The sequence below is a fragment of the Perissodus microlepis genome, chromosome 7 (genome assembly GCF_051167445.1).
Source record: "Perissodus microlepis isolate ML-2025 ecotype Zambia chromosome 7, ASM5116744v1, whole genome shotgun sequence".
Lineage (NCBI taxonomy): Eukaryota > Metazoa > Chordata > Actinopteri > Cichliformes > Cichlidae > Perissodus > Perissodus microlepis.
Window position 1 is genome coordinate 52,031,463 of NC_140467.1, and position 22,539 is coordinate 52,054,001.

Genomic DNA, 22,539 nt, shown 5'->3' on the forward strand with positions numbered 1-22,539 from the left:
GCAGTGATTGATGGGGACAAAGTGGGAACAGCAGGACACAGGGGGGTGGGGGGTCCTCAGCAGACAGGAACAGTATATATGGAAAAGGAAGGAGAGGAGAAGAGAGAAAGAAGAGAGTGAATAGAGAGAAAACACATTTCGGGAGGGACCAGGCAGACTTTGGAGTCTATTTGTATGAGTAATCAGACGACCATCTACCATCCAACACACCCACATACACACTCACAGCTCTCTCACCCTCTCTCTCTGTCAGCCGTGTTTACTCACTGATTTTCTCAACAAGACAGCCATTGACACTGGATGGATGGGGCTAATCCGACACAGAGAGGAACAGCTCTGCCAGGGTTACAGGTCTGAGATAGAGCGCCCTAGACACACTCTCTTCACCTAATCTTCCGGCAAATATTTATCACTATCAATTTGGCGTGACTCCATGACATTAAAATACCACGTATAGATAACCTCTTGCTGGAGAATCGATTGTGGACTCCTGCTGGCTCTTCCAGCCCTATCTCCCTGTACAGCAAAGGATCAGGTGGAGAAGGTCAGTAGTGGCACATCACACCTGATACCAAACAGGTCATCCATGCTACTGATGCTGCTGCTGTGCCCACGGAGGCCCTATGCATTTTAATAGGGGTTTTATTATACAGCAGTGAGTCCCAAAAAGAGATTCAGGTGCCAATTGAGTTCCTAAGGAGAGGGGAACACCAAGGGCTAGATGGCAAGAAAACTGAGGAGCTCATCACAATGGAGTTTAAAAGCCACGGTCTATGCATTTATCTCCCTTTAAACAATTCAGAGCCTCCTTATTAAAGGTGGGATTTACAGAGTAACACTTACCTCAACACTGTTTCATATATTGCTTAGATACATCAAAATACGACTCTACAATAAGCTGACAGATATTACAATATCAGTTTAATAGGACGAGGAAAACCATAAGAATTATTCATGACTTTATAGAAGTTTTCAAACGTGCTTTTCTAAAATAATACATTCATGTCATTTTTTTGTTGATGTGTGGCTGTTTTCTTTATTATTATATTTAAATATTAGTCCAGTTCAACTAATTTGCTGTTTGATTTGCATCCCCTCACTGTCAGCCGTATCGACACTGTGAAATTACAGGTGAGAAGCTGGACTGATACTTTACCCTCAATTATTTGAAGAGTCAAGATGTAGTGACTCTGGTCAGTCAGAAGGAAAATCTGTTTACAGCAATGGTATGATTGGATACAAATATTGATATCTGGCACTAGTGCATCAATAACATAATGCAGGAGGAAGTATGATGTCCAGCCTTATTGATATTTTGCGACACATATTGTCCTTATTTTTGGCACAAACTCAACACAAACTCATGCATAAAAAAATGAAGCCCAACATACACACACATTCATATATATACATATGGAAAAATTGTAGCTTGAGATACAGCTGTTCTACACATTTTTCTTTGAGTGTGTTTTTTAAACAAACAAACAAACAACCTTTTTTGGGTTTTACCATCACAAAAAGGCTTTATTTCCCCATGGCTATTGTTAAACAATCATGTTTTAAATATTTTAATTAGTTTATTTGTAAACCTATTATAAACCTACATAGGTTTTTATGTTTTTATTTTCTGTGCTAAATGCATTGAATTTAAGTATCATTAAAAGTGCTATATCAATAAAACTGCCATTGCTATATGTGTAGTTTTGAGTAATAAGGTCACTCGAGTGAGAATACTTTTCATGTGCTTGCACTGTGTTTGAGAATTAAAAACAAATTCTGAAGTAACCTTGATTGCACTACATCGTGGTTAGTTACATTATAGATTTTAAATAAACAAAAAAATATATAACAAAAAATCTGTGCTTTTTGTATAATGATACATTATACAAAGGGCAGAGATACAAATTTGGGTAATGGATATCTCAGAATCTGACAAATAAAACTATCTTGCATGCCTAGATGCCACTAGTGGCAGGGTTTGCTTAATTTGAGTGAAATAGCACTTTAAGGTCTGTGGGAAAAGAAAAAAAAAAAAATCACATTTCACTAATGTAGGTCTAGGAGATGCAAACAGCCAATACAAAACAATTGTCTTTTGTCATCACGGCCACAGAGGTTATTTCTCCAACTTTATTAAAATACAGAGAAAATCACATAAAGCTTCTGAGATGGAGGGTGTGTGTGTGTACTCTCCGGACAAATGTTCACTATGAGAGTACCAGCTCTTCCTCTCGCTTGTCGCTAATTGACCGACAGCGTTCATGCGCACATTTCTCACTAATTTCGCATTTGCTATTCCAGCAGTGGCCGAAGCGCGTCTCGAGGAATACATTCCACCCTCACGGCAGCGGAGTCCGTCATCGACATCCCCTCCCCTCTTATAAATGTGATGTTTTGTTTGATAATCAAATCTCTGCGATTTAGCCACACACACACACACACACACGCTTTCACAAACAGTTTCTTATAGAAAAAAAACGCCAGCATTAAATTTGGGAGTTTTGGATTTTTTTCGTTTTTTTAAAGCCAGTTGGATAAAAATGTGCGCGCATGCTCTGATTTAAAATATAAAGAGTACAAGGGCGCACAGAGACATGCGCACAGGCAAGGCAACACATTTAGAAAACTCCAAAGTCATCCAGTTTGCTCTAATCATTACAATTAGTCGTGAATTATCACCGGACTCTGACAGACGTTCCTTGTAACTCTCTTTTATTTCCACCCCGCGCTAATCAGCGGCTCTCATTACAAACGCTGATTAAACTGCAAATTACCCAGCAGCGGCCCCGTCCGCGCTTACCAGTGCCTCGCTCAATATCAATTAAGTCTAGCAGCCCGTCTGTAGTCTCACGGCGCCTCCAAATGCTTGATAGTGCCACTTATTAGTTTGGAAAACTCGGAAAATACCAATAATCAACGGCCATGAAGCTGTAGGGAAAGAGCCCGGGGTTTTCCCACCACTCAAATGCAATCACAGCAGCTTTGCCCAGTAAAGGATTTCTCCTCTGCTGCTGAAGGAACACCCATCATCTTTTATTCATGTTTACTCGGGAAGACGAGGGAATAATATATACTACAGGAGCTTATATCTTTAGCTTAGAAGAAAAAAAAGACATCCATGGCAGATCTCCAATTTAGCATCATTAGATCGATCTGGTTGCAGAGAAAATGAAACACTCTCTACCCTCTTATGCTAACCGATTTAGCCTTGGTATAGTACAATTTAAGAATAACTAATTATAATGATTTTGTATTGGAAGAGAATCCCTGTCTTGCCCCATTAGTGCTGCTCAACAAGAGAGCTTTGAAAACATCTACACAAGCAGTGGAAGCAGTATTCACACTACTTTTTATATACATATAGTAGTGAAACATGGAGGTAAATCACTACATTACTAGCACAAGTCTTCAATTAAAATAAATTCTATATTGATTAATCATTAATAATCCAATGATGATAATAATAATAATGATATCATAGTAATGAATTATTTTTCATATGATGCTGGGTTTTTTGTACTATAAATGCAGTAGGAAGTGTCATATGCAAGTATTCAAGTACAAGCAAATTCCACTTAATTAGCGTGTTTTAACATAATTATCATATTTGTAACCATATATTAAACACCGCTATGTAAAAGTATCAAATAACTTACCTTTACCATGTTAGTTTAGCTGTGGTTAAACTATGTTTGGTTTCACATTTGGTTGTATGGCAATATGTTTATTTTATCATATTTTGGGGACTGAGCATGTGCAGTGATTAATGAGTCACCATGTGCCAGGGTTTAAAAGTGCCACATCTAAATGAAAATCTTAAGTTCAGGTGGTAGAGTATCAAATGTAATCACATATAAACGAAGTCTGCAGATTTTTGGCAGCACAAATATTAGCTAGTGCCGTAAGTCAACACAACATGTAGATTTTATCCACTTGTACATATTTTGAGGCAGGATATATAAAAAAACAAACTAACAACCAAACTAAAAAATAGATATTGTATATTGAATAAAGGCAAATTGCTTTACAAGAAACAACACCACCACTAGCCTGTAAGTCTTTTGACCTACTGCCTACAACAATTAAATGGTAAATGGTATCACATTTACTTTATGCTAAGGTAAAAAATATTCCATTGTAACAAGTAAAAGTCTTGAATTCAAATGTAAACAAAGTAAAATTATTACATTTAAGAGAACTGTACCATAATAATAATTATAAAGTTTTTCTTTGGACGTTGGCTGCCTGTTCACTCATTTTCAAGCCATTCCTTGAATCTGACTGCAGACTTCAGACTAATATTTTTCTTTGTTTGTTGAATGATTATGAATCGTTCAAGCTTAAAAGAGGCTCCTAACTCAAGGAGACAACTTAGCAGAGAAGTAATTTTATATCGTACCTTTAGGCACTAGCACTAAAATATTTGAGGAAACTAGACAAAAGAAGAAGCATCAGGCTTAAAAGCTATCTCCATCAGATATACAGATCTGAAAGTCACATCCTTAAAAAATAGGAAATAATATAGCATAGACCTGACACAGGACCTAAGAGATGCATCTGACCCTTCAGTTGATCCATCTACCTAACCCTCATCAGAAATGGTCTCAGTGGAAGGGTGGCTGTCGAGAAGCCATTCTTAAGAAAAGCGAACAGAGAGAAAAGGCTGAGATATGCCTAACTACACGAGCACTGGACTGAAAATCAGTGGTAAAAACATCTTTAGTGAGCATCTAAGGCCTTCTGTCTTCTAGCCAACATCCAAAGAAGAGCTTCAATAAGCCTGGAGAATTATTCCTGAAGATTACTTCAAGAAATTACAAGAAAGCTTACCTAAGATATTTCAGACTGAATTGTAATAACTCTGTTTTTTTTTGCCTCGTATTTCCATTTAAGTCTGTACCTAGATTACCACCTTTACTTTACTACTTTCCAAGCAAAATATAATGAAATCAAGGGTGGCTCAAGAGTTTTTCACAGTACTGTATGTTTGAATTTCTACATAATTTGAGTATGTGCACGTTAAAAGATCTATATGACCCAAACCTGGGATTTATTAGATGAAGTGGAATTGCATTATGAGACACAACACCATCACTGCAAACCTGATTACTGCCTCTAATGCAATTTGACCTGCTACATACAACAATCTGTTGTGTGGCCCTGTTTCCTTTTATTTCACTTTATTCTAAATGTAGTTTCTTACTTAAATTATGCTTGTGTGTATAATTCTATCAGTGACAAGATTCAATTAAATTCACCCTAGTGCATGAAAAACAAGACTACTGAAGCTGTATTTAACACAGTTTCTCTTTTATGGATAATGTGGGACATTAGGTGTCTTTTTGCATTTTGTGAGAGTGGGTCTCACAGGTGGAAACTTTTTCTCTTGCTCAAATAAAAGAAGTTGTACTCCTTTCCCAGCACTAACTTCACAAGTGTGCTGCTGTTCCAAAGCTTTTAATGTGCAAAAATATTGTAAACCCTTAATGTTATTGGGAAAGCCGAGGTCTCTAGTATAAAAATATATATATTTTGATACAGGCAGCCATGTAAAGTACTGTGAAATTGATTCATTTTGTCATAGATCACACAAATCAATATTAAATACACAAAGATTCAAATGATATTGAATTTTGTGTCTTTGTAACACAGCTTTATAAGGCATGTCAATCGTATCATTTAAGTGATCTATTGTGTAAATAAAAAAAGGCTCATTTTGAGGCTTATAAACCTTAACTTACACACACAATATTTGTGTATACACAGTTTAATTCTTAAAGAAACTAAATATACAAATCTTGTGAAAAATAGCAAGGAATAATATTATGGACATTTCTTTCTTTCGCTTTAGAAAAAGAAGATGCATTAATCCATGCAAATCTATAATCTGACATCAGATTATTAAAGTCTTATTCTCTATTCAATTCCATTCAGTTCAATTAAATTCAGTTGAGTTCTATTCAATTGTTTCTTCTTCACTCGCCTTTTTCATTCACTGTGTTTATACACAACTCTGAATTGCATCATTAGTTATTATTAACATTTGGCTCTTTTAGACAGTGTCTTTTGTCCTATCCTTCCCCCATCAACCACAACAGGTCATGGCAGGTGAGCCTGGTTATGCTGGAGGTTTCTTCCTGTTAAACGGGAGTTTTTTCTTGCCTAGTGCTTACACAAAGGGGGTCATTTGATTGTTGGGGTTTTCTTTACCTTCTGGCTGTAGCTCAGGATGCAGAGCAGGCCATCTACCAATATTGTTCAATTGGTGGCTGCTCCAGCATGCATGTCAAATATCCTTGGGCAAGATACTAACCCCAAGTCAAAGGAGCTTGCAAAGAAAAGCGTCTGGACTTCTTTAAGTTTACTTGAAGACGTTTCACCTCTCATCCGAGAAGCTTCTTCAGTTCTAAGGTCAAATGGTGGAGAGTCCCAGATATAAACCTAGTGGGAGTATCCCCCCACAGAGGGACAAAAGGACCCCCTGATGATCTTCTAATCGCCTGAGCCAAGGTGTGAAACTGGGTGTGGGTCCCAATCAGCCAGAGTTTCGGGTGTGTTCATTGTGAAACCTGGCCCCACCTTATCATGCGAATTCCTGAGGTCAGATGGCCCAGGATGTGAGTGGGCGTTAAGGCGTCTGGGAAGGGATCTCAAAACTGGATTTAGATGGCAGAGAGTTGGTGTCGTAAACCCCCGCCTCTGTTCAAAGATGGTCGCTCACAGTGGACATAGATGGCTTCTTTCACTCCTCTTTCAAACCATCTGTCCTCTCTGTCCAAAATGTGAACATTGGCATCCTCGAAAGAGTGTCCTTTATCCTTAAGATGCAGATGGACTTTCGAGGATGCCAATGTTCACATTTTGGACAGAGAGGACAGATGGTTTGAAAGAGGAGTGAAAGAAGCCATCTATGTCCACTGTGAGCGACCATCTTTGAACAGAGGCGGGGGTTTACGACACCAACTCTCTGCCATCTAAATCCAGTTTTGAGATCCCTTCCCAGACGCCTTAACGCCCACTCACATCCTGGGCCATCTGACCTCAGGAATTCGCATGATAAGGTGGGGCCAGGTTTCACAATGAACACACCCGAAACTCTGGCTGATTGGGACCCACACCCAGTTTCACACCTTGGCTCAGGCGATTAGAAGATCATCAGGGGGTCCTTTTGTCCCTCTGTGGGGGGATACTCCCACTAGGTTTATATCTGGGACTCTCCACCATTTGACCTTAGAACTGAAGAAGCTTCTCGGATGAGAGGTGAAACGTCTTCAAGTAAACTTAAAGAAGTCCAGACGCTTTTCTTTGCAAGCTCCTTTGACTACGATGACCTGGATGACTGAGAACCTTCACAGACATACTAACCCCAAGTTGCTCTCCAATACATCTGGGTCTGAATGTGTGTGTATGTCAGATAGAAAGTACTCAAGCATGGAAAAAAGTGCTTGTATGACAGGGTGAATGAGATACGTTGTATAAAGTTTTGAGTGCTCATGTAGAGTAGAAATGTGCTATATAAGAGCGATTTATTGTGGGGTCTTTAGCTTACTGTGATTTGGCACAATATAAAACATCAAATGCAAGTATTCAAGTACCAATAAATTGTACATGTAAGATATTTCCAAAAGTCTCCATATTATTAAATTATAATGAAATATATATATAATGAAATATTTAAATCTTCATAATATTAAACTCACACCAATCAAACAGTGATGGTTGATTAGTTTGGGAGTTTTTTTTGTTTTGTTTTTCTTTTAGATTAGGTGTTTAAAGTTACCCAAAATATTTATTTGTTGTATATTGAGAGGCTCATGTGTAATTGTAACTAACATTGTTAATTGGTATTAGTGTAACCAAATGCTTTGGTCCCTTTTAGTATAGAAGGCTTAGGTTAGGCTTGCAAACTTGGAGTACAAGGTCAAGCTTAATGGAAGAGAGGGCTCTTTCATATTAGTTACCCTGTACTGTTCCTGTTATGTCTAAATGTTTCCTGGAAATGTCTTCAGTCAGTTTTCTTCAATGCCGCAGGACTACCTATGCAGACACACAACAAAGCTACTTTACTTTAGACAGTTGAATATGTTTAGTTTTTCTATCCTGAAAAAAAAAAGGCATCAGGTCAACATTTCAAATGATCCTTTTCTTCGCAATCCCTACCAATCATATAACTACAGATGTAGCTCTGACTGGCTTACATCCTCATATTTTGGTGCTTACATAGTATTGATGCCCACAAAGTGACGCTGACAGATATCTTCATTTCCTTACCCAGAGTATCTCAGCTGATTTCTCTTATCTAGAGGGGCAGTAGTTGGCCATTAATTCCTTTGTTACAGCTTCATGAGGTAACCTTATTTTACCCCAAATTTGGGATCACTGATGAGCAGGTAGCTGAAATGGGCTAGTTGTCTTTTACAACAATTATCAGACTTTGTGGAAAACCAACTACATATAACATAGAGCTTCCAGTCTCCATCAGATACGATAAAACATCATACACCCAGTCTCCCAAAAGGAGTAATTATTTGGAAGAAAATAAGCGAGGTCCACCAGCCTGACATTAGATTTAGTCTTCGTTGAGAACCTTCACAGACATATCTTCGTTATAACGACACATAATTGAATAATGAAACTCTTGCCTAAAATTTAAAAATTGCAGAAACAAAGATATCAGCTTGTCAAACTAACAATACTATATCATAAATTTGATATTGCTAAAGCGAAACGAATTAAATCAAATAAAGTCAAATCTAATATTTCATCAGCAGTACTATGAATAGCAGAAGCCTTAATGGTACTCCGTAATTGCTCCTGATTTAATTAACTTAACCACCATAGTGTTTATTTATTTTCGTCATTCTATGATTTCGGTTTATCGAGGTGTAATTTGAAGAAAAATAGCAAAAGCATGCACAAGAACCAGAGAAACACACTCACGAAACTGTATTACCTACCAGATCTGTCATTCAGACCGGAAAACTCGACAATGAGCTACTCTAACGATCGATTTATCTGCCAGCAGCTCATCATCCTTCCTTCCCCTTCCATCTGCACACCGTTAACACAGTAAGCTAGCGACAACACGTTACTACCCAGTAATACATTACATCTACAGCCATGGCAGATCCAAGAATACGGCAGATTAAGATTAAAACTGGTATTGTTAAACGGTAAGGCTGGCTCTTCGTTTAACTTAACTAGTATTTCGTATGTTATGCAAGCTACTTATAGAAGCTAACGTGAGGTCGGCGTTTTTGAGCTAACTAAGTTAGCCGGGCGGCCAGGCGAAAACCTACGCCGCAGGTCGAAATGTGTTACCAGCGACATTTTAACTTTAGTGCGGTGTTGGGGCGCGGCCTATAGCTAGCGGCTTGAATGACAAGAAAGTGTATTCTGTTCAAAGCGGCTATTTTTTACCGTCGCTCAACCCTGAGTAGCTAATAGTTATAATGTGGGGGTTAGAGTTCACTGTTTGTTCAACCATAGCGCTGCATCATAATTGTAGTGTGTGTAATTCAGCTCAATTCAAAGTGGTGGTCGACTGATCCCTAATGTTAGCTAGGTAGCTAACACACTGCTGATCAAATAAAGTGTCCATTTTCTGGCTGCATTTTAAAACTTCCACATGCTGATATCAACTGGGTCACTCGAACTCAAGTTCGTAAACTTAAGTTATAGCAACATAACATTAATTTTAATATTTGTCATTAAAAAAAAAATCTCAGTGGAAACTCCCTCATCTTTGCTAATTGGAGCTGCTGCATGAAACAGCCCAACGTGGAAGCACCGTTATATTATTATTATCATTAAACTCTGCGGGTGTGGGAAGCACCTGCTGAGTAAGCTAGCTAGCTCCACGTTGGTATCATGTTACGGTGAGATGGACTTGGGGTGACATTTTGCAAATACTTGCATCCCATTTTGGGGTCAGAATTGTTACAGGCAGGCAGGGATGACAACACAGTCTTGACACGTACATATTATAATGAGGAGTAAAAAAATGACAACTAATTAATGAATAATACAGGCCAGTGCACCTTCACTGCACTAAAGTACTGCTGCATATGTACTTTGGACCCCAGGCTTCCTTAAATTGGTAGATGTTGGGTAATTTAGGTTGAGTCGGTACAATTCCTACTGTAAGTTGTTATATGAAAGTTATAAGCTACACAAATGGAGAACAACTGGAAGGAGTGAAATCCTACTGGCATAGGGACTAGTTGGTAACCAGCTGGCAACCTTTGATCACTCTGGAAAAATATGTATTTGCAAACCTTTCAGTGAGTGTTCCTGGAGATTACTGGCTGTTGGTGGGTGAAATTGGTTGCTAAGAGGGTGCTACACTGAAAACCTTGTTGTGATTGCTTTGGTTGCAAGCATCTTGCTGTGGTTGCCCATAGTTTGTACTATACTTTGCATGGAAGACGTTGGCAAGTTAGGATCTTCCATTCAATCTATGAGTAACCAGAGTCATCTTTTAGCACTTGCCACAGCACCTTGTAGCTTTTCTTGCGACCAGTTTCAGTGATCGCAGGCAGCCTCATGCAACCACTCACCAGCCTGCCGGGGAATGCACATTTTTCCCAGCAGGTGGTGGCTAACAGGGCATAACTGACTGGTCTCCAGCCCAGTGTGACTGAGGCTTTGGCAGTCTTTTTCACAGTGACTGCCAGTAACCACAACCTGCCAGGAGAGTACACATTTTTCCCTAGCGACTGGTGATTCTCAAGCAGTTGCCAACTGACCCAAGGCCATGTGTGACTGGGCCTTAAATGCAACTCTAAACCTAACTGTAGCTGGTTGCCTGATGGAGTTTAAGAAGTTAAAACCTGGTTTGATGTTGTAAATAAAGTTTGTTCTCAGTCATCCAGATCATCGTAGTCTAAGGAGCTTGGAAAGAAAGGCGTCTGGACTTCTTTAAGTTGCTTGAAGACGTTTCACCTCTCATCCGAGAAGCTTCTTCAGTTCTAGGGTCAAATTGTGGAGAGTCCCAGATTTAAGCCCTGTGAGAGTGTCCCCCACCCAAGAGGGACAATGGACCCCCTAATTATCCTCTGCCTAATCACACGAGTGAAGGTGTGAAGACGGGTGTAGGTCACAATCACCCTATCGTGTAATTTACTGAGGTCAGATGGCCCAGGATGTGAGTGGGCGTTAAGGCATCTGGGAAGGGATCTCAGAACTGGATTATAGATGGCAGACAGTTGGTGTCATAAGCCACCGCCTCTGTTCAAAGATGGTCGTTCGCAGTTGACATAGAAGGCTTCTTTCACTCCTAAAGAAAAGAAACCTTACAAGAGAAAAGTTCTTTACAATTAAATTAAACGTTTTTCTTTAAAATAGATGTGAGCACCACTAAACTGTTCTGTGTGCAGTGCAACCAGGACATATTCCAGTTCACAGTTACACCTTCCTTAAACACATATCCTGTATTACACACCCTGCAATAAACTTAGCCCTTGTTAAAGGCTTTAATGTAGAGTTTCTGTTTGGGCTTGGTTTAGAGAGATGTTTGTTATGCTGTTAAATTATGTTGCAAATGGCTGATGAATATCTAATGTCTTCTAATGTATGACAATCAGTGAGGACAGGCTAGATAATAGACTCACATTTCAAATGCAATTAAATTGGAGATCAAGCATTTTCAGGAAAATTTGAAATAGTATTCATAAAAAAAGAACTCAGGGATGTTTCTGGTTTGTGATTTATGAGTTGTTTAAATGACAGAAAAAATTAGGCTAGTTAACTAGTATAAAAAACTGAAAAAAAGAATTCAAAAGCACAGAATATCTTAAATGGACAAAGTTAAATAATGGCAAAACGAACATTTTGTGTATTTTTAGGAGCTTCGTGAACCAGTAATTGCAGTTGTACATTATTAAAATAACAATAATAGGTTTAACCAACTTGTATTTCTGGCGGCAGTTAGCAACGGCATCAATGTTTAACATCAAGTTGGCTAGTTGCACACATTCCTGGCAAGTTCAGACATCTTGTATTGTGTTTTAAGTTTAACAGTACAACTGGGTGTACAGTAGCTGTTTCGTCCCATTTGTTTCTTCATTGTTTGCCTAGTTTTCCAAATTTTCTAATGAACATATTCCATCTTGATTCTTTCTCTTTTCCAAACTGTAAATCCTGTCTGTAGGCAAACACTGCTCATCTATAATGGTTTAGTTTTCGCTTCACTTCTAGATAGATTTGATATGGGCCTTTTGATGTAGGACCTGCAAACTCATTAGTCTAAGCTGTCCTACTAAAAGAGTTGGCATCTATTTCGAGCTTGGCTCCACATTTGTACAACGGCCAAATTTACCATGCTGGAATAGAAAATATTGTAGACATTATGAGGATTCTTGAGATAATGGGCTCAGTTGTCTGTGGGATGGTCTGAGTGTACCTCTCGTCAATCAGGCAGACCTCTAATTCCCTCCTGTCAGTGCTGTTTGTGTAATACGCTATCGATTGCACTTTGATGAGGGTCAGATTACCAACAGGCTCCCCGGTGGTAATGATGGAGGCTGGACATCCCAGAGAGGATAATGTCACAGAGTGTCCAGGAGTGGTCAGTATAGGAAAAACAACAATGCAAGGGTGCAGTATTTTATTAGCCAGTATCATCCCTGCTTTCTCTTCTGAGGTTTTTAAGTTGAGTATATTATTTGAACAAAAGACAAGATTTAAAATCTCACTCCCTCAAGGCCAACAGCTGTACATTGACATGAACCTTTTATCAAACTGTTTAAGTGTAGTGTCATTGTTCTCTGTTGTGTCCTTCTCTTTTAGTCTCTTTTTTTCCTCTGTTCCCAGCTTTTTCACTTCCTCTACACACTCTCTCTCTCTCTCTCTCTCTCACTCACTCACTACACACACACACACACACACACACACACACACACACACACACACACACACACACACACATATTTATATGTACGACTTTAGAGGAAACCTGCCTGCTCTTTTAGCCAGGCCTATTTCCAGTGGCTTCTGCACATTCCAGTCAGTGCCTTTCTGCCCTAGCGAGGCGGATGCCCTTAATAAAATGACAACAGTAATTTGCCTTTGTCATTCCGGTCCCAGCGCAGACTACATCGCGGCTCAAAAATACAGTGCTAGAGCAGGCAACCGAATGTGTGTGTCGGCTGGCTTCTAATTCCTTTTTTTTTTTTTCTATTTTCCAGAGAGCTGCCTTTTCCATTAAGCCTGAGGTGGCAGGTCTATTTAAAACCAGCCACGACCCCACCCCTTATTCGCACAGCGCTCCAAGTCTGGGAGAAATAAGAAATTAACATCAGGACTGGAAAGGGGAGGAATGGACATTTTGTTATTAGACTGTCCTTCAGTTTTATTCAAATTATTTCAGCCTTCCTACCTCCATCGTTTCTCCTCTCTTTGCCACCTTCTTTGACTCTTAACAGGTGACATAACTCATTCTACATCAAGCATGAGAGTGAAAGACAGGATCTGCTATTGCATACGGTGCCTGTTTAAAAGCTTCCTGATGGAACCGTATTAGAATGAGTGGTAATTGATGTAAAATATGACAGAGTGCTATTGGCTTCCTTGGCTAGGCAAAGAGCAGTGCAACGCGTAGGGAAGGGTCTCCAGTAATGTGACTGACTAATGAAGGATTACTCACTTACACACACACAGCTGATTTTATGAAAAATGAAATTTGTGTTGTCAGTCCCACCATCAGGCGCAGCCGGAAAAAGACTGTTAGTTGGAAATCATTATCAATAGCTATATTTTCAAACTCCATTATGCCAATCAGGGTCGGAATCTATTTAAGAGATTTAGTTCCATTTGGGCCGTAATTGATAAATAATCAGAATTTATCAATGTACTCAAGCCTATTTTCACTAATAATCAAGAAAAAGAGGCCCATTTACCACCTGACTTGGTCTAAATTAGGGATTGAATTGATGATCAATTAATGTCTAAAAAAGAACTAGTAGCTTCTGAGAGTGTGTGTGTGTCGAAGACAATAAAGGTGGATAAAGGAGCCAGATAATCATGTTGATAAGATGTGAGCTGGATGGCAGTATGTAGGTTACACTGATTTCTGTGTGTTTTTCTGTGACATGCTAACACAAAAGACATGAGTGACATGATATAATGTCCTACTTTGCACATTTCAAAAATGTATTGATAAAAGTAATATGTATGATGTAATATGATCTTTAGATGAATTCAGGGCAGAGACCTACTATTAATATTTTTAAATAAAGAATGAATTGTAAATGTGTTTTCAGAGGTTTTCCTCTCTGCAGTAAAAATCAAAACAAAAAAAGATCTGTAATTGTCCAAATTCGTCTGCCACAGGCTCGATTTTTCCAAAGCCTTTGTTAGAAGATTGGAAATCCACTGGGATTACTCAATTTTAGAATTTTTTAAATTCTTTAGTTAGCTTTCCGTTTCTATTACCCATTTTCCCTATGTATGTAAAGGAGAGAGTTAAATCATTTTAAAAAGAACCAGCCAAATGTAATGAAGTAATGCAGTTTCATGTGTTCATATATGATCACTAGTTAGATTAGGTGAAATCATTTATTGCTATTAGATATACAAAGGAAGTTGACTGATTTGTTGCTCTCATGTAAGCTGTATTGCTTTTTCTTCACATTGAAAATAAACCCTCCCGGCATTGAACCCCCTCAGCTTTTCCATTTATTCCATGCAGAATGCTGGAAGTTGCCAGACAGAGCTACATTTATGTGCGTATATAGATTAGAGATGAACAAAATATTTGATGATTACAAAGAAAATTCTGTGTTTGTTGGTCAGCCTTCTCAAAAATGATGATTTGCGATTTTTGCTCTGTGACTGAGAAGTGTGTGTATATATATTCATTTCTTTATTTTCAGTGCACAAGACAAACGTGAACTTGGGCCTTTGAATCCCTTCTTTGGCCATTATGGCAGAAAACTTAATTGAATCATTTAGTATTATTATTTTTTTTAATCTAAATTCAGTTTAATTTATCAGTGTTATCCTGTATGTAAGTTTATGATGTTGCATTCTGTGTACTTGTCGTTAAATAAGAATCAGATCTCACTCACTAGTGACGCATTCATATATTGTAATATATGAAGTTAAATAATATAATTAGTGAATACTGTTGACTGCAAGATGCATAAGTTCAAGGTTTAAGTGCTGCAAAAACAATAAGAGGATACAAAATGAAATGCATGTTATATAATTGATATATTCTTCCATTTTAGAGCAGGCCAGACCGTGGACATCAACTGTCCCCTAAAGTTTTTTTCTATAAAAGTTAACAAAAAACAATCAAATATATTACATTAAAATATATTGCTGGCAGCTCACTAACAAACACTGGTGTACAGGCTAAAAAGCCCGATGTTTCTCTGATGGTTGTAAAGAAACCAAAAACAAAACAAATTTCCAAATCTGACTGCAGATGAATGACAGTGTTGTGCTGTTTAATCTCAATTTTAAAGAGTTTAATGAACTCAGTTTTAACAAGTGCATAAAAATAATAAAACCTCATATACTCATATAAACACCATAGTTCTCATCCACATTATTTTCAGGCTTAGATCTGCTACTGCCAGTTATTAAAGAAAAAAACTGTTATCCGGTTTAAATTTAGTGTAAAGCGTTGCTCCTTTCCAGAAATAAAATGTCTTTCATGTAAATGCATCCTATTTTAGCCACTGTTAGAGCGCTGTGTAAATGATAAGTTGAATTTCAAAGCATTATTTAAGGCTGATCTTCACTTCAGAGCAGTGAGGAGAAGTGATGTGTTTGCTGTGTGTTATTGAGGTGTGTGTCTTGCCATCCTGTGGGAGATGATCTCACTGTGTCCTCCTCAGTCACAAGAGTGCTGGGGAGAATGAGGATAGATGGCCCTGTCTGTAAAAAGTGACCATCACAGTCTGCTTTTCTTGGTTCAGCCTATATTATCCGTCTGAGAGGCTGTGCGTTTACGTTTTATGTTTGATGGAACAACACTGTATGGCTGCCTTTAACCGTGTCTTTTCCCGTCTTCTTGTTTCTGTGCAGGCTGGCCAAGGAGGAGATTGCGTACATAACTGAAGCGAAGCAGCAGGAAGAGAAGATCGAGCGCCTGAAAACAGAGGCGGCAGATGATTATCTCATCAAGAAACAGGTACATTTTGCTTCTTTGATGCTGTACAGCAATTATGTGTCTTAATTTGAAAGCCTTTGAATTATCCATTTATCACCACCTGTTCCTTCTGTTGATCTCAGCCAGTAAAGTGAGGGAGGGTTGTTGCTCTCGCATAGTTAGGGAGTGAATTGTGTCTTGATAATTCGAGTAGCCCTTCGTTCATGTAATGAGGTCAGTCCACAGTGATAATGAAGAATTAGGTTTTGAGAGGAGAATCATTAGTGATTTTGTAATTTGCTTGATTCAGATGTAATTATATCATGTTACTTTAAAAGAGTTTGATAATTACTGACACATGCTGGTAATTTAGTGTCCCTAACAGATCACTGGCCCATATCCTGCTCTCCATTCTCACTGTGCCTGCATCCCTCCATCATTTGTCTGTACATAGGTTGTGGAATTTTCTCACTCCAACATGTTTCTTATGTCTTTTAAAATATTCAAATAATATAATAATATTAACGTTAGCTAGCAAAATGGACAGTCGTGTGGGCAGTTTTTGAGCTTTTTTTGCTTTACTTATGTATGACACAGATATGTATGGATATTAGGGCTGTTCGATATAACGATATATATCGGATGACGATATAAAAACGTCTATCGTTTCATTTTACGCTATCGTTTGTTTCGTGGTGTCGCAAAAGAAACTGTTTACGGCAATATTTTTTCATCGTTTTGATGGTCACTGTAGTGGCTATATTAATTTTTTTAAAGTTCTCTCTTTCTCTTATATTTTATATAACCACACTACAGACGGACAAGCGCCTGTTTTTATGCGTTGTCGTTAGCAACAACAACGGTAACACCATCGCGTGTCCGCTTGTTTATGTTCCACATAAACCTTTCACAATAAAGCTCAAGATCCTGTTGACTTTTCAAAATAAACTGAATCACGTGAAAGAGCAGATTATTTACGGATAAGAAGTAAAAAAGAGAAGCCAGGTGCTAAAAATAAACCTTAGACTCAAACGTTAGAACAGGCTTTTCCCCGCAGCACGCCGTGTAATAAATACTCAAAGAAAACGGCGGCCTTTACAACTTATGTCTAAAAATGTATAGTTTCATGCATCTGTTAAAACACTCGACTCCAGCTACATGACGCGCAGCTGGAAACACATCCCGCAAAACGAGCTGCCCGAGATTCACAGAATTTACAGAAAATGTTACATTTTTGTGATTTATATCGTTATCGGACAATAGAATTCTTATATCGGGATATGAGATTTTGGTCATATCGCACAGCCCTAATGGATATTGTATCTTGTAATTCTAAACATTTTCATTATACCACTGTATATAATCAGATGGCAAACACTTGATGGTTTATAAACACCAAACATCAGAATGATATATACATAAATATATTAATGTGTCATCTTTGCAAGCTACATAGTCAAGGAACATAGAAACCAGTTTAGTTTTAAAGGTTTTGTCCTTGTGAAGCACTGCATCACTTTTAGCATTTTTGATATGGAAGCTGGAAGTCTGGTTCTCTTCCATGTGCACATTTACCCTTTCACCACAGCAAGGTCCAAGGTCTGCTTCTTTGTTAGACTGGACCAATCCTCTGCTGATGAAAACAGTCTCTAGATATGGTGTCCAGAGCTTATAATGTCAAAGCCAGAAGAAATTTGGCACATAAGCTCAACTTTGTCACATAGCACTGTGCCGTGAACCCAGTTGTTGTCCACCACCAGCGCTACTTGCCAAATTTGGCCTTTTACCATTTGCTTCTTCACAAAATAATATTGAAGTTAAAGTTAATGACACTACATCACTGATTTGATCTAGTCGAGGAAATCTGGTGTGTGTTGCGGATGTAGAAGTGATCAGGGTGATCAGGTTTGCTGGGTTTTTTTAGTAAATAAGCAGATGGAACTTTTTGATTCCATGTGGTGTTGCAAGCACAGAGACATTTCAATTATGCCTCAAAATATACAAACAAATCACTACCCGCCGTTTACAGAAAATAAAAGGAAATGGCAAAATTATTTAAAATCGGAGCGTTGCGTTATGGGTTCTTTATAGCCCTTATTTTGTAGGCTAGCGAGGGGGTTTATCAGCTTTAAATGTTAAATGAATTTCTGAATTTGCCTTTAATGTGTGTTTAATACCTGGGGGAAACTAAATTCACAGCTTCTCTTGATGTCTTTGCTTCATTCCAGTATCACAACGATAAAGAAATAGTGTGAAAAAAGGTAAATAATACAAATATTTCAAGATCCTGTCAAGAGAGCCTGATATTCATATATAGACAAATATGAGTTTTGCCTATTACGGTATTTTATGGTCAGCTTACACAAGATTGTTGGAAGGACGTGGTTTTTCATATAACTGCCCTTTATTTGGGCCAGTGTTCGCTGATGCGGATCCAAACTTGATTCAGACGGGGAGGAACTGAACCACAGATATCACTTCTGATTATGTTTACGGCTTCCATTAAAATTCAGTGTGTGTGTTGTTTTGTTTGTTCATTCATAGAGTGGCAGCTCAGGCTGAGCAGCAGGCTTGGTTGGTGTTAAATGGGGAGATTGGGAGGCCAGATGGATTATGGTTGGAGATGAGAGGTCTGAGGCAGGATGGATTACAGGTTTTTATTTTAATGGAATCAATACGCTGTAAGTGTCATCTTTATCCTGTGCTGATGGGATCATTCCACCGAACCGGGAGGGCACCGTGACTTTTCTCTGTTTCAGTACTCTTTTGCCTACTCTAGCTTACCTTGTCACATCTAGATGGCAGCCAACTTGACAATTTGTCCACTATTTTTCGGTATGTCAGTTTAGGCACTTGGATGAACTTGTACGCCATCAGGCAGGCAGACTGTTAGTGTGCATAGCCGTGTAATGTACACATGTGCAACTGAGTCCATGTTTTGACTTTTTCCAGCTCGACACAGGCCTAGCTGAGGAAGCATCTGTCATGAGTGACTGTGTCTGACAGTGTTAGCCAGCTCCTCTCCGCTCTTTAGGGTGCCAGCTGGGGGAATTCCACATTAGCCGCGGCTGTGAAAGTACCCCAGGCTGCAACACAGTTACACTGCAGGCGTAGTAATACCTCTTTACGCCTGATCACAATGCTCTCGGCTCATTCATCCAGGTGTGGAGCCAGATCGAGGTGGTCCCCCGCTGCCCAACTCCCGGCCCGATCAATAACTCAATAACATTTTTCATACTGCCGGCTTGTTGAGAGATGTTAACCACAGCAGAGTGCATGAGGGACACCCTGCATGTCACTGCCAGGAGTAAAGCTACAGCACAATCCAGCCAGTGAATACACTTTGTCTAGCTGTTCAAATTAATGGTCAAAGCTTGGAAAATACATGTTCAGTAATGTGTTGACTTTTGTGAAGACCTGTAATGAAAGCTGGTAATAGGAGCAGTGGCAGGGGTTTTTGGATTAATAAAGGTGGTGATGGCACTGATGCGGTCTCTGTGTGGTTTCAGATGGAGGTGTTGCAGGAGTCCAGAATGATGATCCCAGACTGTCACCGCCGGCTGGCCATAGCACACGCAGATCTGCTACAGCTGCTAGTAAGTACCACCATGAGGTGAACTAAATTTTCATAAAACAACAGGACACAAGCTATTGTGATAATTAATTCAGTTGGACTTCTAATATCTCATGGCCTCCCTGAAAAAGAATTTCATGCCATGCGTTTGTGGGTAGAAGAAAAAATGTTCAGCTTATTATACTTTTAAATTCCAGCATCAAGAAAAATGGTTAACCCCAGCATTCAAGTTTTATTTTTAATCTTTTTTTCTCTTTTGTATGTATCACAATATCTAATAACTAATTATGTGTTTCTTAGTAAAGCTTCATTAAAAATGCAGATTTGTAATTATAATTGTATGAAAGACACACAACTCTCATACTCTTGCTTTCTAAACATAGTAGGATAGAATACCTATCCTTTTTCACATCTGGTAGACATGATCAACACCTGGATCATGCTTAGGAATCCCTTCCTGTCAGGCTTCATTTCACTAAAATAGTTAATAATTAAAATATTGATAATCAAAATAATTAATAATAAAGAATGAAAAGGCCTAAGATCCCAATTTTAATGTGTTTGGATTTCAGTTTAATGCCAGATCTTTAAAAAGTTGTCTTTCCCAATGAGACCAGCATGTAACAGAAGAAAAAAACGATAATGGAAAAGACAACATGAGGTTATGTTTACTGCTGTGATAACAAGCTACATAGTTCCCTTAATGCTGTACCATAAATAAGCAAGGATGTAGTAGTAGAATTAGTAGTATTAGTAGTAGTAGTAATAATGTTCCTGTTAAATTTACTGCCATGTCACAACAGGCCTCCATGCCTAGAGACCAGTTAACCACAGTTTGCTAGGAAAAAAATTAGTTTTCCTTTACTGGTTGTGAGTGTTTACTGAAGGTTGCTCGCAGTCGCTCTGAAATTGGTTGCTAAGCCCCAGTCACACAGGGCTAGAGACTTTATTTTGAAGGTGAATAGTCATTTTTTATTATGCATTATTCCTTTTTCAAGTTTCACTACAGTTTAGTAGTTAGTTAGCAAGTATTTGCAGACAAATCTGCATCTTCCATTCAAATTACGCAGGACAGCAACAGACTGCTAGTGACAGAAGCAATCATGAGAAGTTTTTTAGTGCAGCACCTTGTGGCAACTGATTTCACCTGCCGGCATCCAGCAACCAGTGAATCGTAGAATGCAAATTTGAATGCACACTTGTGACCAGGGGTTGCCAATTGGTCTCTAGCACTGTGTGGGTGAGGCCTAGCAGACACTAAAAGCCCTTTTCCACTAGTACCTACTCAGCTTGCCTTGACTTAAGGCTGTTTCGGTCGTTTTCCATTACAATCATTACCACCTAATGTGTGTAGGGTCCTTATAGCAATGCCGCCAAAAGTCCTGTGATGTCATTTGTATGCGACACAAACACCATAACAAAAGTGGACGTCGAGGCGATTGTACACCTGCTGCTTAGTGTATGGCTTTTTGTCACACTTGGGGACCAGGATGTTGTTTTTTGTGCAGCCTTTTCCCTTGTTGCCGGGTTTCAAAAATGGTGGTTTTGATTTTCATGAAGGACTCTCATGACTCAATGAGTGACGCCACTGACTAGCCAATTGGGGGAATGCTGTCTGTTGATGTCACGTTTTCGGATCGTCTCAGATCACTTGGAGCCCTGGCTAAGTGGGTACAAAAAAAGTAACTGGTGTCAGGTACTCCCACCTAATGGTAGACCTTAAAATCCAAGTCCAGCCATGCCAAGCTGACTCAAGTACATACTAGTGGGAAAGGGCTACAATTGGCTACAGTTTCATGCCAGGACACCTGTGGCCACATATTTAAAGTATATCGTGGTATCCTGGATATTCCAGTGTTGAGTCAGATTTTTTTTTCTTTTAAATGTGTGTAGACTTAATGAACTGATCATTAGAATAAGCTCAAGCACCACACTTTGCACTTATATACAGATATATATACACAGTATATATACAGCCACAGAGCATGCCAAACCCTCCAGGACTTAAGCTGATATGGTGAGAGGCAAACATCAGCATGGATGTCTCAGGGTCATCGAAATTAATGCAGAGCAACAGTCAGACAGCTGGAGGTGTGAGTCACTCACATGGGAGCTGAATGCTGGGCAGAGGGAGCTAACCTGAAATTAGCAACCTGTCCCCTTCCCTGTTACTCATCCTCCCTTCTTTCTTCCCTTCAGACAGGCACACGCATATGCACATGCTCATCACAGGTCATTAGAAGTGCTGTCACTGTGGTGACTACCAGAGGAACGCAAACACACTTCAGTGTCAGGTTTTACCTCATATCAACCCTTCCTGGATGAAATTGGTTCCTACCATTATGATACAGTTTGAAATATTTCCTCAAGAATGCTTTTATATGAAGACCACAAACCTGTTTGTCTAGTGAAGACAGTTGTAACTCCTTCTTTGGAAGCATAGTAGATGGCACTAAAACAAAACCTATACGTGTGTTTGTGTGTTTTCAGGAAACAGAAGAGGAACTGGCTGAATCAGAGGAGTACAAAGAGGCTAGAAGCATATTGGACTCAGTGAAGCTTGAAGGATGATTTCTGATGCATTTCTGTTCTCACTGTGAGATTCACTTGCTTAAATGTCCATTCCTTTCGTCAGGCCTTGTTTGGAACCGTGGAGGCCAACTGAATCCATTCAAAGTCTCTTTTCTTGATGTAATTATTTCTTTTCTTTACTGTTAACGTGCCACCACATTTTGATCACGCTTCTCCTGTGTGAAAAAAATAAAATAATTCCACAATAATATTATAAAACCTTCAGTTTATTATAGTAGATTAGTGTAGTGTTTTCTTTAAGTGTTGTTTGACCTTTTATGCACTGTTTACACAT

At 38.9% G+C, this 22,539-nt stretch overlaps 1 protein-coding gene across 1 annotated transcript; it reads left to right on the plus strand.

The window, feature by feature from the left end:
* The first annotated feature begins 9,016 nt into the window (after positions 1-9,016).
* On the plus strand, positions 9,017-22,453 carry tbca (tubulin cofactor a). Its single transcript, XM_084935829.1, has 4 exons — positions 9,017-9,173; positions 16,036-16,141; positions 19,609-19,695; positions 22,164-22,453. The coding sequence occupies exons 1-4, from the start codon at positions 9,121-9,123 to the stop codon at positions 22,242-22,244; spliced, it is 327 nt and encodes a 108-aa protein (XP_084791955.1). The 5' UTR covers positions 9,017-9,120; the 3' UTR covers positions 22,245-22,453.
* Positions 22,454-22,539: the final 86 nt, after the last annotated feature.

What these genes read in the sequence shown, in the direction of transcription:
- tbca (XM_084935829.1), top strand. Translation starts at nt 9,121, where the DNA reads ATGGCAGATCCAAGAATACGGCAGATTAAGATTAAAACTGGTATTGTT. An exon ending in AAAACTGGTATTGTTAAACG is followed by an intron (nt 9,174 to 16,035) that starts GTAAGGCTGGCT and finishes GTTTCTGTGCAG; the next exon opens with GCTGGCCAAGGAGGAGATTG. An exon ending in CAGATCTGCTACAGCTGCTA is followed by an intron (nt 19,696 to 22,163) that starts GTAAGTACCACC and finishes GTGTGTTTTCAG; the next exon opens with GAAACAGAAGAGGAACTGGC.